This window comes from Pseudonaja textilis, chromosome 5 (genome assembly GCF_049901715.1).
Source record: "Pseudonaja textilis isolate UNSWEBS1 chromosome 5, rPseTex1.2, whole genome shotgun sequence".
Classification (NCBI taxonomy): Eukaryota; Metazoa; Chordata; class Lepidosauria; order Squamata; family Elapidae; genus Pseudonaja; species Pseudonaja textilis.
In genome coordinates, this window is record NC_141994.1 from 32,913,681 (window position 1) to 32,930,429 (window position 16,749).

The following is a 16,749-nucleotide window of genomic DNA, read 5'->3' on the forward strand; positions in this document are numbered from 1 at the left end:
CTGTCTGCAACAGTGACATCTCTAAAATGAAAGCCCATTTTGGCTTTCCATGTAGGAAACAACAAATCACAAAAGCATCTGCCTGACTATTTTCAAGTCATTTCCTAGTTCTGGTTAAGACCGATTGATTATGTCCAATCAAGTCATTTTCAATCCCTAGGAACCATATAGATTTTCTTCATGATGATCTAACCCTAAACTGCTTTTCAAGCCTCCCAATAGTGCATTCATCATCACTGTACTGAATAAAAACCTATAAGCATAGTTATGGCTTTCTTCTGAAAAAAATGCTATCCTTTAAACATGGATTTAATATTCTGAAAAGGTGCTGGTTCTGTCGTCTGTCACACATAACCAAAAACAGAATGAAACATTAATTGTCTGGAGACCTGTAATTATCAAGCACAGGTGTATAGCCTCACAACTGCTGTTCAGAAATAGCCTGACCAACAGGTTACAGCTGCAAAGGAGGAAAATGCAAAGATCATTGGGAGTGTTCTTAATTGCTTTACACCACACCCTTTTATGCCTGAACATATTACTTGAACCACCAGACAAGTTAGTTAAACCTGTGTTCTAATTCTAATCATCCATCTAAGTTTACCCCATCCTGCAATCTCCCACGTTATAAAAAGAGATTGGTGGTTGCTTTCCCCCAGCGGGATGACACATGATAGAAAGAAAACTAAGATAGTCACAAATCCTAACTTGCCTGCCTTGTTATTGTGGCAGAATAGACCTCAGCAATGAAAGGACACAGTATATGCCAACATGAATTTTTTTGCCAGCTCAAAGACTAATAGACTTCAATAGAGAAACAGCTCTTAGCAGTATCCCTATGGATATCTTTATATAATAAAAATAAGGATTGTGGTGTGAAAGATGCTTTTTCAAGAGACAGCTGGACTTGTTTTTCTTTGAAGACATTTCGTTTCTCATCTAAGAAGCTTCTTCAGCTCTGACTCGACAGTGGGGAATGGAAGGCTTTATATTAGACAGCTGGTCATTTACATTCTTTTAGAGAGTTGTTGGGGCCACTTGGAGGTTTATCTGTGTCCTTAGGGTCACCTGAGTAGAGCAAATGGATGAGGAGCCTCCTTGGAACTACTGAAAAGAGTGTATTCACTGGAGATATATGTTGTCCCTCCCACTCTGTTGAGAGAGAGTTGTTCAATTTTTATATAGATGGCCTCTTTGACCTCTGTTTCAAACCAGAAGTCCCCTCTGTCCAAAATGTAGACTTTGGTGTCTTCAAAAGAGTGCTGTTTGTCTTTTAAATGCAGATGGACTGCTGAATCTAGTCCTGATGGTTTTGTTCTCCTATGTTGTGCCATGCGTTTATGAAGTGGTTATTTTGCTTCCCCAATGTACAGATCTCCACATGTCTCACTGCATTGTACTGCATATACCACGTTGCTCAGTTTTTGTCTGGATGTTTTAGCCTTGGGAAGGACAAGCCTTAGAGCATTCTTGGGTTTAAAGTGTGCATGTATGTTGTGTTGGCTAAGGATCCTTCTGAGCTTTTCAAATATCCCTGCAATGTTTGGAATGACAACATTGTTTTGTTTATTGTTCTCTTCTTTGTCTATTATGGAGGAGTTCCTGCTGGGTCTTTTGGGGGGATTTGATGAAGGCCCATTCAGAATTGCCACACATTCTGAGGTCTTTCTTGATGTGTTCTAGTTCTTTTTCTTTCCTATCTTTGGCAGGCCTTCAGCTCGGTGGTATAGGGTTCTGATAACTCCCATTTTGTGCTACAGTGAGTGGTGAGAATCAAAATATAAATATTGATCTCTGTGTGGGGGTTTTCTGTAAACTTCAATGCTAAGGCTCCTGTCTTCCTTAATGTGTACTGCACAATCCAGGAAGGCTAGACTATTTTTCTTAACATCTTCCCACATGAATTTGATGTATCTGTCCACAGAGTTGATATGCTTGGTTAACGCTTCCAATTCCTGTGTTTTGATTATGACCCACATATCATCCACACACTTATACCAATGAGTGGGTGGAATTGTGAAGAAGTTTAGGATGACCCTGAGGACACAGATAAACCTCCAAATGGCCTCAATAACTCTCTAAAAGCATGTAAATGACCAACTGCCTGCAAGGATATAAATTCTTCCTTTTCCTACCAATCAGTCAGAGCTGAAGAAGCTTCTTGGATATGAAGAGAAACTTCTTCAGAGAAAAACAAGAAAGTCCAATAGCCTCTTGAAAAAGTACCTTTGGGACAACCATCACCTAAATGACTGAGAATCTCCATAGACATATAAATCACTTTAACTTCTTTAATAAATTTCTCCCTGAAGTTCATATCTTCCAGGGCTTTAAACATACATACCTCTTTAAATTGTCAAAGGTTTTTTCTGCATCTAAAAATAGGCTTCTCATTATAGAATTGTAAGCGTTCAATAATGTTCAAAACAGTTGTCACATTATCTCTAAGTTGTCTTTTTGGCAAAAAGCCAGATTGGTCTTCATGAATATAAGACTGTAAGACTTTCTTCATTTCCATCATTACAAGACAGTATAATTTCCAATTCATTTTTTTTTACAAAGTCAAATCCATAACTTCTTTGATCTAATTTAAACCCTTTTTTTCAATTATAAATATTGAAACTACTGATGTAATATTATTGATCATTCTGGAAAGATAAAATATATGATAAGAGGTTTTCCAAATTAAACTTAAAGCAACAAGTAAATTGTCTAAAATAAACAGGACATATAAATACAGGGTCAATATTGCTTCCCATCAGTACTGTTTAAAATTACTCAAATCATTTTAAGGCAGGGTTACCCCAACATGATCAATATCTACCCCAAGTATCAATTGGACTTTATTTATCCATTATGTTATTATTGATCATAGAATTATTAGTTAATATTAAATTATTTTCAAATAACAGATTTTGGGGTTGATAAACAATGTAAAGAATCATGAAGAAATTATTGAGCTGAAAAATTTGTGGACCACTGTTTTAAAGACTGATAGGCCAAAACAATCTTAGGCTGAGTCACTATAATGAATGTGCAAATATCTTGAAAAATATTTTTTTATATTCATTCAGAGCTGGATGCTAGAGATATCTTTGGGAAAGGAATTGTGATCTATTAAGAGAGGTGAAATGACAACTTACTTCTGATAAAGTGGAAAACATAAGAAACACAAAATAGCCTTGCCTTCATTATATTTGGTATAAGATAAGAGTACAGCAAAACGTTGATATCAGTCTTTAGATACTCTCAAAATCATTCCCTAAGATCATCTCTATATTACATTATACAAAGGTGATATTTTACCAGATAACCCCAGACCACTTTGATCTTCAGGAAGTGATCCAATGTCTATATAGCCTCTTCCATGTGAATTGATAACTACCTTATAAAGTAGTCCAGACAAGAACTATTACAGGAACTATTACTATTAGCTCAATCTTTATTGTAAAGTTATTAACAGAATCTCACAAGCCTGAATTTATCTCTCCCACCTCACTTTTACAGTCCCAGAAACCAGAAAGAGTTATTTCTGAGAGAGTTGCCATGCCTCCATTCCTTCCGTGGGCTCAGTTGCCTCATACCTGACCATATCAGTATCAATATCAATTAGGCTTATACACTGCCCCAAAGCACTTTACAACACTCTGAGTGGTTTACAATGCAGAGCATTTTTTGCATATTACGCCCAACAATCTGGGTCCTCATTTTATCAACCTTGAAAGCATGGAAGGCTGAGTCAACCTTGAGTCCCATCACACTCAAACTCTAGGCTTTGGGCAGAGTTTGCCTGCAATAATGCAATTTAACCACTATGCCACCAAGGTTCCTATAGAGCAGGGATCGCCAACCTTTTGGACCTCAGGGACCACCAAAGTCATAATTTTAAATCCTACAGACCACTAATATGAATTTTGACTGATGGTGGCTTGCTGACGTTGGTGGGAGAGAAAGGTCCCTCACACACACCCCACCCCTTCCAAGGCAGCCACATTCTTAACCTGCTTTTGAGCTCCGTTCTCAGAGGGCGGGGGAGAGAGATCCAATCTAACCTTGGAGAGCTGGTGATGTTCTCTCTCCCACCTTCTCTCTCTTTCTCTCTCTCTCACACACATACACACACAGACCTCTCACACACATACACACACACCCTCCAAGGCAGCCACATTCCTAATCTGCTTTTGAGCTCCCTTCTTGGGGGGGAGGAGAGAGAGAGAGAGACAGTATTCTGCGATTGGTACTACTGATTGATACTATTGTTCCTACTGATTGATTGTTGTTTATTTGAGATCTTTTGGTGTCATGCAAAGAAAGCAGCAGAAGCAGCAGAAGTTTTTCTTTCTCTCCCCACAAACTCTGCCAGAAATGAGTTTTTGCCAGCGTAGCCTCTTGGAATAGAAGGCCTTGCAGGGTCCGAAAGACTCATTTCTGGTGGAGTTTGGGGGAGAGAAAGGAAGACTTTTGCTGCTTTCCTTGTGTGTAGCCAAAAGCAGAAGAAAAAGGAAGCGGAAAGAAGCAGCCCGGTTGCCAGGCAAGTTCCCCCCTCCACCCCTTTCCCCCCTCCCCTTACTACTTCGTGTTGTTCCAATGCAAGCCTTATGATCCTGCGGGCCATGTGGGCGGAGCAGCCTTGTGTTCCCGCACAGCCTAGATTAATTGCTTTGGGGGTGTTCTGGGGGTGACATTTCTCTGTGGACCACCAATATTTTCTCGCAGACCACCAGTGGGCTGTGGCCCACAGGTTGGCGACCACTGCTATAGAGACCAAGCCTATTATGTGTCTCTTCCTTCTCTCTCCCAAGGTCATTCTCACACACCATTAAAATTGGGCTGTTGTCTCACTTGGTTGGTGAAAGCAGCCAGCAAGATCATGGATGGCTGAGTATGTGTGGTAATTAAAGGCATCCTTGGGAGACACCACCTGTCTTGAGGGAGTGATGGTGGTGGTCTTATCCCTTGGGAAGAATATAACTCTCATAGTCCCATTAAAGCAGGTGCAAAAATGCCTAAGATTAGCATCAAGACTAAATTTAGAAAGAACATAAGTCTTGCTCAGAAAGTTCTTTTAGTAGTAATTAGTAGTAATTATTACATGAATTCATCATTTGTACCTATTTTGATGGACAATTGGGAACAATTTCTTACCCAACAGAATGGGAAGAAATTGTGCACTACAACGATGTCTCTAATTATTGTTAAAACTAAAGTGAAATGCATTCACACTCAGAGAATTATTCATTTTAAGTCATTCCCAGATGAATGTAGGATTGTCACCTGTGGCTTTGTTATTGCGCTTTAAACAAAGAAAGGCACCTAATGTTCACAGGTCTGATCAGTTCAAACATTTAAGATTCACCATTTACAGCTATTTATGAAGGGGGAATTCAGATAAAATGTTAAGTTTGCTTAGAAAAAAGTCTCATTAAATTGATTACTGTTTATGCATTTAAAAGTGAAACTTGTAAAACTAAATTCTTTTCTACTTCAGGGATTTGATTTGGTTATGGAAGGACAGAAAATTTTGAAGCACTGAAAATTGCTGACGGAGTGACTTGAGCTTCAGTTGTGCATAACAGCTGAAGGAAAAGCCAGCCATTTAGGCGGAAGCAATGGAGCGCATAAAAAGGAAATGGTGGTTTTAATGAGGAAGAAAGCAGCCTAAAAAGCACCCGCAGCAATCCTAACTTTTACTGACGAAAAATAAAGTTCTTTAACCCACTCACGAGGACGCATGCGCAAACGGAATAGCTAGAGATAGGAATAAAGTAGAATGATAATAAATGGTCTACGCTGAGTTCACGATTGATTTGATACTGGGTTTATTCTAGTATCCATTATCACAATTTGAAGCGATAGCTGTAATACATTCTTGAATGCCGATAACATTATAGGTTAAGAAATAATTATAATTGTAGTGATTCATGGAGAAACCGCCCAAATGAAATAGCTGAGTCGTCCTAATAGAAGTATCAATCAAGGATTCTCTGCCTTGCAAATTCCGATATAAATTTAAGTAACCTCTTGTTTGAACTTAGAGATTCGTTGCATGCTTTTGGTGGAGATACTACGTTTTTTTTTTTTACAATGCATCACTGTCCATGTTACTCAGAAGTTATTAAATTATAACTGGTCTTGATTAAAAATAGTCTCAGATATATTTTACATATTATATAGTCTATAAAAATATTCTCACTCTCATCCTCTGCTGCCGCGCTTTGCGTTTTGCCTCAGCAGAGAGGAGGGCAAGCTGCCCAAAGAATTGACTTTGTGCCTCATCATTCCCCGGAGGGACGAAACCGAAGCGGCTTAAATTAATTCGGAAGAGTCAATCTTCGTATGAGTCTTTAGACTATGAATCTATGGCCTCGGGGTTAGGGTTGCTTAGCGTTGCAGCGGGGCTCGGCGCTGATGGGGCTCCCTCGTCGGCTTGCTGGTTTGATCCGCGGATCGCTGGGAAGAGGATGGAAGAGTATTTGCCTCGCCAAGAAGGTCGGCTGAAGCTGAGGCCCCGGTGGCTCTGAGGTGTGTCAGGAAGCTGAGATGCAAACTCTGCAGGCTCTCGGCGCCTTTTAGGCGAGCCGCTCATGCTTCCTCAGTACCGTCAGAGACGGGGCTGCCTTGTAGGAGCTCCGTTTGCTCTTTACTGTTCCCTAAGCATCTTGGGCAGCGAGCCCAACAGAGGGCTGTAAATGTTTTTTTAACAAATTTTTATTTTCGGGAACATATGTAGCTATAATACAGAATTTGTAACAATGTGTTTTGTGAACCATAGAAAGGTATGAGAAATCATTTAGTCTCACAGACTACAGTTATCATGGATTTGATGGGGCTGAATTGAAGCCAGTTGCTGGAATCTGGAAATAAAGTAAATCCCAGGCTATTGATAGACAAAGAAAAGAAGATTTTACAGGGCCACAAGTATAGGAAAGTTTGGTCACTGTTGTGAAAACAGTTTACTTTTTTTAAAAAAACCAGATACTCAAAAAAAAATCCTCTGTGTTACACTTTAGGACTATGCCTGACACATCCTCCTTTTGCTGAATGATAACCTTATATTAGTGGCAATGAGTCTGACTGACAAATATTTGCAGTAGTAGTAGTAGTGCAAGGTGAGGAAGGATTCTACTTTATTCACCTGTGCATCCTTTTCCTGCTATGCTGCATTAAAATATACTTCCTGAGATGAATTGCCAGCATTTCTATTACACATAAGCACCCATGCCAAGTGACTTGTACATACAATAACAAAAAAACAAAATCTGAATAGTTGTCCCATTAAACACTTAAAGCATATTTTAACTGGGCAGATTTGCACACAGATATTTCCTTTATCTCCATGAAGGTAACAAAATTCCTCCCATGGAAATGTGTTTCTCATGGAAATTTAGTTCATTCTTTCTGACTTTCCATGATTTTTGATATATATTTTTTTATATAAACAATATATTTTATCTAAAAATATATATTTTATTTATCTGAACAGTCTAAACATTTTCTGCCTTTTTCTATACACAGGTTATCACTTCTGGATTTTCCATGTTGTTTCATTCCTGGAATGATTTCAATAAAGATTACTTCAAAATGATAACAAACATCATCATTTTGAGTATCCTAATATGTATTTCTTTGTCTTTCTGGATTGTGTCCATGACTGCAAGCACATATTATGGTAAATTTTTAAAGTCATTAGATATTTATGAAATGTTCGTTTATTGCATTCCTGTAATAGCTAATGTTGATATGTAAGCACACTTTTGCCGTATAATTCTATAACTGAAATATTTTAGGTGACTACTGAAGTTTATCAAATACATTCAACCACTCACAATATTAAAAATTATATATTTTAAGAACTTTAAAACTTGAAATATATGTATAGCTAGTGGTTTAATTGATAGTAACTAGAAATATTATAATGTATTTGAGAGAATCATATATTCTAAATATGAGTTCACATTCAGATGCTTCAGAATATATCATGTCAATAATTTATTATAACTGATACTCCTTCCTCCTATTTGCTTGACAATTAGGTATGTTCATCATCTTGAATTATTTATAAAAATAATAAAAGCTGTGAGTGTGTAGCTGGTATTTTGAGAAAAAAATACTTGTTCGTAATTAAAATACTGTCATCCGTATGTCACAGTGATATCTATCAATTAAAATAACTTTTGCCAACAGATTTGGCAATGTAATTTCAGATGATGTGGGACCTCAAAATCAGTGTTTTCATCTTTAGCAGTTTTAAGATGTGTGGATACCAACTCCCTAAATTCCTTACCCAACTTAAAGTTGGAAAAGTGAGAAACACTTCTATACAATGGTAACATATATTAGCCAATAGTCTAAACTGGTTTGTTGCATAAATAAAATGAAAGCGATTAGACAGGGTATGATTTCCTAAGCTTCTTCAAAGAAAAGGGATAGTGTTACATTTGGTATGTTTGGAATCCAAGATGCAATGTTTGTGGTCTAGTATGCATTTACTTTTTGTTGTCTTTCATAAGGCTTACAAAGCACAGTGTAATTTCAAATTCATTAAGCATATTGTAGTCTAAAATAGAGGGGAAATTATGTTAAGGAGGCTATGGAAAAAAGAGTAAAACATGTTCCCAGCAATCTGGGTCCTCTGATTTTGGAAGGATGGAAGACTGAGTCAACTTTGAGTGGGTCAGGATCAAACTCCTGGCAGTGGGCAGAGTCAACCTACAATACTGCATTTTAACCATTGTGTCACATAGGTCTCAATTCAAAATGCTGCTTTTAAGGTGCATAGTCTTTATGGCTCAGTCTCTAGCTACTGGCTGGGCCTTCTGCTTAAGGCAGAACCAACTTGATCAGTTCATTTAGGTCCGGAAGGCCATCTTGAGAATCCAGCCATTCAAATGAAATCAGCAAAGGGGCTAAAATATGTTGGGTTTTTTTTTTTCATGCGTTGCCCCTATGCTTAACACTGGTCTCCAGAGTTCTGGATGGCACTGTCCCTTATAGTTTTCCACTTGCAGTCATGACAGAGTTTTATCGTAGCACATTTGATTGCTGAAAATGTAGAGTTGCTTTTTTAGGGGGCTGTTATGATTTTATGTACTTTGTTTGATTATAAACTGCCAGGAAGTTAGTATAATCAATAGGTAAGTAAATAAGAACATTTTGGCTGTTAAGGGATGTGAATGAAAAATATGTGTGAATTCAAAATGTTTCTAGATTCCACAAAGGGTAATATAATATTACTTCCACTTTATGTCGGACAGCAGCAGCCTTCACACTTTTGGGACCGGTTCCATGGAAAAGGGGTTTTTCCATGGACCAGAGGGGGCGTGGTTTTGCATGCTGCCTGCATTCCGTGGATGGGGCTTCACTTGTTTGCATGGCCTGGTTGCTGGCATGCTGCAGACCAGGGGTTGGGACCCCTGCCTTACAGGGTATTTCTTCAATTGGCCCATTGCCATTAGAGTTTTGTTTTTCAAAGAACCTAACTGTTCCTCTATCCCATCAGAATATTTTACTGTACTTGAATATAAAGTGATACAATTTCAAGTGTATGTCACTTAAAAAAGAATGAAAACTGCTTTTACTCTTTAACAGTTTTAACAATCATTATGGCTTGTACAATAGAATATTGGTCTTGACATTGTGTACTGTTTTTAACATACTTTTTAGGTAGCTTGCGGCCAATTTCTCCATGGCGCTGGCTTTTTTCAATTTTGATCCCGCTAATAATTGCTTCACGAGGATTTAGGAGAAAGAGTCTTGATCATGGTGGAGCAATAGGAGGTATGGCTTTATCTCTTAATTTTGGTTGTATGCATAGATTTTTGAGATGTAAGTATTTTCCGTCACCTTTCAACTTGGCATTAAGATGTGTTGTTTATTGTCATTATGCTCTTTTAAAAAGTTACTTGCATGTGCAAGCTTCCAGTTAAAATAATATTCTATTCTTATTTTGGTAACAATTTGTTCCCATCACTTTGCAGTGATAAATATATATAAATTATTTATTATTTGATGTATCATTTGGCAAATTCTCTTCTGCATTCTGGATGGAAAATAAAGTAAAATTCAGGAGATGGCTTGTCTCTAAATCTATGCAAACTTCCTTTACACTTCATGTAATATCTAATCTAGGGTTATGCTGGGCTCCATAGAATTGAATTTGTTATGAATTACTCATTACCTGAGTGGCTATTTATGTTCAAATTATGTAATTAATGTAAACAGAAGAGTTATTCAAATAATGAGTAACTCATAACAAATATATTACATTTGTGTGTGTGTGTGTGTATCTGTACTTACATGTACACACACATATACACGGATCAGATTTCATCTGGTATCAGTTACCTCTGATAAGTGATATGTGTGCACATGTAAGTATATGTATGTATGTGTGTGTGTACTAATACATATTCAATTAATTTGTCCTATACCCCTAAATATCAATAATAGTCTGAGGAATCTTAGGATCCTATGTCTGATCAACCACAAATAAGATACTGGGGTGCTTTTAGAACAAATTTGATATTTCTTCTGATATCTGATATCAGAACAGGTCAATAAAAGTTATTGCAGTAGATTACTACAGCAGCCATGTAATAATTTTTATTTGTATGTTTTAGCATATTCAAAATAGTTTAATAATGTAGTCATACTAATTATTAGTACAGTCAAGAAAATTATCTATATACTAGAAATACTGTGCTAAAAAGCTTAAGGGAGGAAAGAAGTTTCAAAAGTATTTGGAGCATCTAACCTCACATAATTTGAGTGAGGAGGATGCTTGGTCTATATTGAATAGCAGAATGTAATAATTTGATGGATTTTTACCCCTGAAAAATTTGCTATCTCCATGCCTGATCATTATTGTGCAATCTTTTCTTTGTGGAATTCATAATTTAATTATGATTCTTAGCAAGTTTCATCTAATTTATTTAACAGAAACCAATCTTGATTATACCACTCTGCCTCTTCAAGATGACCTACAGTTTTAAGTTACATGGGAGGAGTGGGGAATATGAATTATTTCATTTATTTATGGTATTTATGACAGTTTGTATGAATTTAGCATTTATAATAAAATTTGGAATACTGAGAAAAAAGGAATTTAGGAGACATACCAGATTCTATCAGAAGCATGCAATGTAGTACGGTATGTAAGAAAGATTGATATGAACATATCTTCAGATACCTGGATTATGAATGGATGATATTGTTCCAGTCATATTACCAGAATGTTCTAAAGTATAAAAGTAGAAGCAACAGGTCTGAAGAGAGATAGGAACAGAACTAAAGGTGTAGTACTGCTTTCCTCCAATCAAGATAAGGTAGAATAATTAATGGGCATAATAATTGGAATGATTGTGTTTAGACCATTACAAATGGAATGCAGAAACACAGGGGAGTTAGCTTAGTTTACTCCCAAATTATGTAAAAATACTGCATGTACTGAATTTGTAGATCTTATTGTCCAATACTTTCAAAGAGTATGTTCAGTACCATAGAAGAATGTAGTAGAATATTATAAAACAAGATTATGGCTGGTTAGAAAACTGAATAGGAGTATTCCATACTGCAATTGTTTTGTAATTCTTTTTGATATTGTTACTAACTACATGGTGTTTTCTTCCTGCAAGATTGCTTGAACTTGCATAATATGCACAAAACAAAATTATTGGACTATTATTTCAATGTAGGTTGATGCTATATACTTTTTAAAAGTCAAATAATTAAATTTCTGGAAGAAAATGATTTCAAAAAGTAAATGGCAATTCTTTCTCCAACTTTCCCTCTCCCTTCAGGTTTAATTGTTGGATTTATCCTCACTGTTGCAAATTACAGCTTTTTTACCTCCATGCTCATGTTTTTTATTACTTCTTCCAAACTCACCAAGTGGAAAGGAGAAGTAAAAAAACGAATAGATTCAGAATACAAAGAAGGTAAGCTTTTAGTTTTAAGAAATTTCATAATGATGATTTCCCCTTATTTTAGGGAAAGAATGGTGTAATGCTTAGATTGGATTGGGGTAGGAAGAAGCTGTTTTTTCCCACTTCACTTTTTCCCTATCAATCCACAAGATCCTGGAAATATTTTCTTGGGGAACAGGATTCTATTGAAAGGAAGGAATTGTATTTTTGAAATAAGAAAGCATTTGTGAAAAATGAGGGAAACTTTTTTATAAGCCAGCACAGTTAGAGGCCACTTTTTGTGGTCTTTGGAAAGTTGCAAGTAGAGTTGGTTGAAAAATATACACTGCTCAAAAAAATGAAGGGAACACAAAAATAAGACATCCTAGATCTGAATGAATGAAATATTCTTATTAAATACTTTGTTCATTACATAGTTGAATGTGCTGACAACAAAATCACATAAAAATAATCAAAGGAAATCAAATTTAGCAACCCATGGAGGTCTGGATTTGGAGTTACACTCAAAATTAAAGTGGAAAAAAACACTACAGGCTGATCTAACTTTGATGTAATGTCCTTAAAACAAGTCAAAATGAGGCTCAGTAGTGTGTGTGGCCTCCACGTGCCTGTACGACCTCCCTACAATGTCTGGGCATGCTCCTGATGAGGTGGCGGATGGTCTTCTGAGGGATCTCTTCCCACACCTGGACTAAAGCATCCCCCAACTCCTGGACAGTCTGTGGTGCAACGTGGTGTTGTGGATGGAGCGAGACATGATGTCCCAGATATGCTCAATTGGATTCAGGTCTGGGGAATGGGCGGGCCAGTCTATAGCATCAATGCCTTCGCCTTGCAGGAACTGCTGACACACTCCAGTCACATGGTCTAGTATTGTCTTGCATTAGGAGGAACCCAGGGCCAACCGCACCAGCATATGTTCTCACAAGGGGTCTGAGGATCTCATCTCGGTACCTAATGGCAGTCAGGCTACCTCTGGTGAGCACATGGAGGACTGTGTGGCCCCCTAAAGAAAGGCCACCCCACACCATTACTGACCCACTGCCAAACCGGTCATGCTGGAGGACATTGCAGGCAACAGAACGTTCTCCATGGCATCTCCAGACCCTGTCACATCTGTCACATGTGCTCAGTGTGAACCTGCTTTCATCTGTGAAGAGCAAAGGGCACCAGTGGCGAATGTGCCAATCTTGGTGTTCTCTGGCAAATGCCAAACATACTGCACGATGTTGGGCTATAAGCACAACCCCCACCTGTGGACGTCGGTCCCTCATACCACCCTCATGGGGTCTGTTTCTGACAGTTTGAGCAGCCACATGCACATTTGTGGCCCGCTAGAGGTCATTTTGCAGGGCTCTGGCAGTGCTTCTCCTGTCCCTCTTGCACAAAGGTGGAGGTAGCGGTCCTGATGCTGAGTTGTTGCCCTCCTATGGCCTCCTCCATGTCTCTTGATGTACTGACCTGTCTCCTGGTAGCGCTTCCATGCTCTGGACACTACATTGACAGACCCAGCAAACCTTCTTGCCACAGCTCACATTAATGTGCCATCCTGGATGAGCTGCACTACCTGAGCCACTTGTGTGGGTTGTAGACTCTGTCTCATGCTATCACTAGAGTGAAAGCGCTGCCAGCATTCAAAAGTGACCAAACCATCAGCCAGAAAGCATAGGAAGCATAGTGGTCTGTGGTCACCACCTGCAGAACCACTCCTTTATTGGGGATGTCTTGCTAACTGCCTATGCTTTCCACCTGTTGTCTATTCCATTTGCACAACAGCATGTGAAATTGTCAATCAGTGTTGCTACCTAAGTGGACAGTTTGATTTCACAGAAGTGTGATTGACTTGGAGTTACATTGTGTTGTTTAAGGGTTCCCTTTATTTTTTTGAGCAGTGTATTTAATCACCAATATCTACTGGATTGCATCTGTGGGCTAAATCACAAATAAATATTTTACATCCTATTTCTAATGATTTATGTATGTAAACAATTTAATAATTTTGTATTAATTTTTGCTTTGTGTTAAAATTGAAAACTTTAATGATTTGACATAAGCAAATTAATAAATTTTTCTCCAAGTGCATACTCCCCAAGCTACTAAATATTTATTTCCTCTTAACAGCTTATAGCTTCTCTGTTTGTACACAGGTGGACAAAGAAATTGGGTGCAAGTATTTTGCAATGGTGGTGTACCTGCAGAATTGGCTCTGCTATATATGATTGAAAATGGACCAGGTGAAATTCCAGTAGATTTCTCTAAACAATATACAGCATCCTGGATGTGTCTATCATTACTGGGTGCTTTGGCCTGCTGTGCTGGGGACACCTGGGCTTCAGAAATTGGCACTGTCATGGGTCATGAACCTCGGCTAATAACAACCTGGAAAAAAGTTCCTGTAGGTGAGCTTGAATTTCAAAATTATCTCAGCTGAATGAGTGGTAGTAGTCTCTCAACATTTTTTTCTGTGGTCTTTGTTTAATTAATGTTAAAACATTGTTTTAGCAACCATAGTTTATTATACAAACCATAATTGGCTAGATTCCATATTGAACAAAACCATGGTTTATCCATATTGAACTAAACCATGATTTAGCATGATGTATAAACTCAGCCACTGGGTGCAGCTTGCTTAGTCTTGAATTTGGCCTGAAAGACTTGTATCAATTGGACCTTTACCTTCTATTTCCCAGTTACCATGTATTTGAATAATAGATGCAAAAATACAATTGGCCAAAATGTATAAAAAAATACAATAGATGCAAAAATACAATTGGCCAATTGTCAGTCCTTCCAGGTAAATCAGATAGGAAACAGAATTACATGAGCTAATTCTACTTTATTGTAAGGCTACATTAACAGACTCTTGAAAATCTGAAATTATAACATTTTTTTCCTAGGCAGCATCCCTTTTCTCCTTTCTTAAGACTACTGATGCAGATTCCATTACAGATGTTTGCAATTATAATTTGATGGGGCAGCTCTTAAATAAAAAAAATTTGTATGCCTAAAAACCATTGGAGAACCTGGATTTGGACTGATGACCATATGATTTGCTTCAAAAGTGACCAAACCATCAGCCAGAAAGCATAGGAACTGAGAAGTGGTCTGTGGTCACCACCTGCAGAACCACTCCTTTATTGGGGATGTCTTGCTAACTGCCTATGCTTTCCACCTGTTGTCTACTCCATTTGCACAACAGCATGTGAAATTGATTGTCAATCAGTGTTGCTACCTAAGTGGACAGTTTGATTTCACAAAAGTGTGATTGACTTGGAGTTGCATTGTGTTATTTAAGTGTTCCCTTATTTTTTTGAGCAGTGTACAATATGATAATCTGGTCACTGAAGTGAGCACTGATTGGAATGTTGTTTGAAGTTGACTTATGAGTATGGTTGGTATCAGTATTAACAGTGCATTTCTGGGAAGAGAAAAGTTGAGGTTTGTTCCAAGTTCTTTAATTAAGTGGATTCAGCAAGAATGCTGCACCAGTGGTGGCACATGGTATTTGCTAAGTTTGTTTAAACTGGATTAAGGGTTACTGGGATTCTCCTTTTTGTCTTACTCGTTTGTGTGCTGCAAAAAGAACAAAGATGGATATTGTTATTTTATTTAAAATAAGATGATATTGTCCAAACACATGCAATATGTCAGGTGCAAATTTATATTATGCTGTATGTAATGCAAATTTTAAACATTTAGCATGCTAATTTTGTGATGTTTCATTTATTTTAGGTACTAATGGAGGTGTTACTTTAGTGGGTTTAATTTCAAGTCTGCTTGGAGGCACATTCGTTGGCATGGCTTACTTCATTTCCCAATTGATTTTTGTGAATGATTTGGATATATCTGCTCCACAATGGCCAATTATTGTGTTTGGTGGCTCTGCTGGTTTACTAGGCTCTATCATTGATTCTTACTTAGGAGCAACAATGCAGTACAGTGGTAAGTTTTTTTTTAATAAATCTTTAGATTAGTAGAAAAGTAGTGTAATCTTATCATTTGGAACACAGGTGTCCAACTCGCATCAGGTTGCCATCACATGATGTTTCGTGACATTTTTCACCTTCGTAGAGCTGGGGTGGGTGTGGCCTGCGCATGATGCATCTGACTCATGGTCCACCAGTTTGACACCTCTGATTTAGAACATGTAGGTTTGATAACCATAGAGTAAGTTTATCTTAAATATTTTTTATGTTTTATATTAAATAAATTAGAAATACTAGTTGATATTTCTATTTTATTATATGCAGTATATTTCAGTTAACATTAGATAATACAGACCAATGCTGAAAAATTCTTAACAAGCATTTTACTGAAGGTGAGCAACTTAGCTGCAAGTTATGAGAGTCTTATCAACATTTGAGGGAGGGGGAGTTGATGTTCTTCCTAAATCTAAACTATTAAAATATTCTAATGAGAATGGAAACAAAGCACTTACCTGCTTTCATGAATCAATGACTTTTTTGGACTTGTATAGATGCTACTTTAAGACTTGTAGACAGGCTGTCCATGAGCACTTTCATGCACTCCAAAATTTTTAATTGCAATCAGATCCAAAGCTCTGTGCAGCCCTACTACCTACAACATTCAGATAACATAAAATTGAGATTTATAAATTTCTTGGCTAACCAACATGCATATAAACAGTTACACAACAACAGATTAGTTCCCTTCATGTTTAGACATTGTTTAATCTTAAATAAACCGATTTTCCCCTGTCTGATATGGAATAAATTGAGATCAAAAGTTAGTGGAGTGTTACAGAGCTGCTTTTGAAAAAAGTATATATAGGATTACAGTCTACACTGTCTGCAATCTTATCCTC

General features: G+C 37.5%; 1 protein-coding gene across 4 annotated transcripts in view; it reads left to right on the top strand.

Moving 5' to 3' along the window:
* TMEM19 (transmembrane protein 19) overlaps positions 1 to 16,749 on the top strand; it is a 36,772-nt gene that overhangs the window by 17,466 nt on the left and 2,557 nt on the right. For 2 of the 4 annotated variants that reach the window (XM_087935604.1, XM_087935603.1), the window contains exons 3-7: positions 7,516 to 7,669; positions 9,664 to 9,777; positions 11,799 to 11,936; positions 14,072 to 14,323; positions 15,657 to 15,866. In XM_087935604.1, the coding sequence (XP_087791730.1) occupies positions 7,537 to 7,669; positions 9,664 to 9,777; positions 11,799 to 11,936; positions 14,072 to 14,323; positions 15,657 to 15,866 (847 nt within the window). In that variant the 5' untranslated portion in view covers positions 7,516 to 7,536. Of the gene's footprint in view, positions 1 to 6,033; positions 6,523 to 7,515; positions 7,670 to 9,663; positions 9,778 to 11,798; positions 11,937 to 14,071; positions 14,324 to 15,656; positions 15,867 to 16,749 lie in introns of those variants that run through there. The other 2 variants (XM_026699510.2, XM_026699501.2) reach the window with 2 other exon arrangements.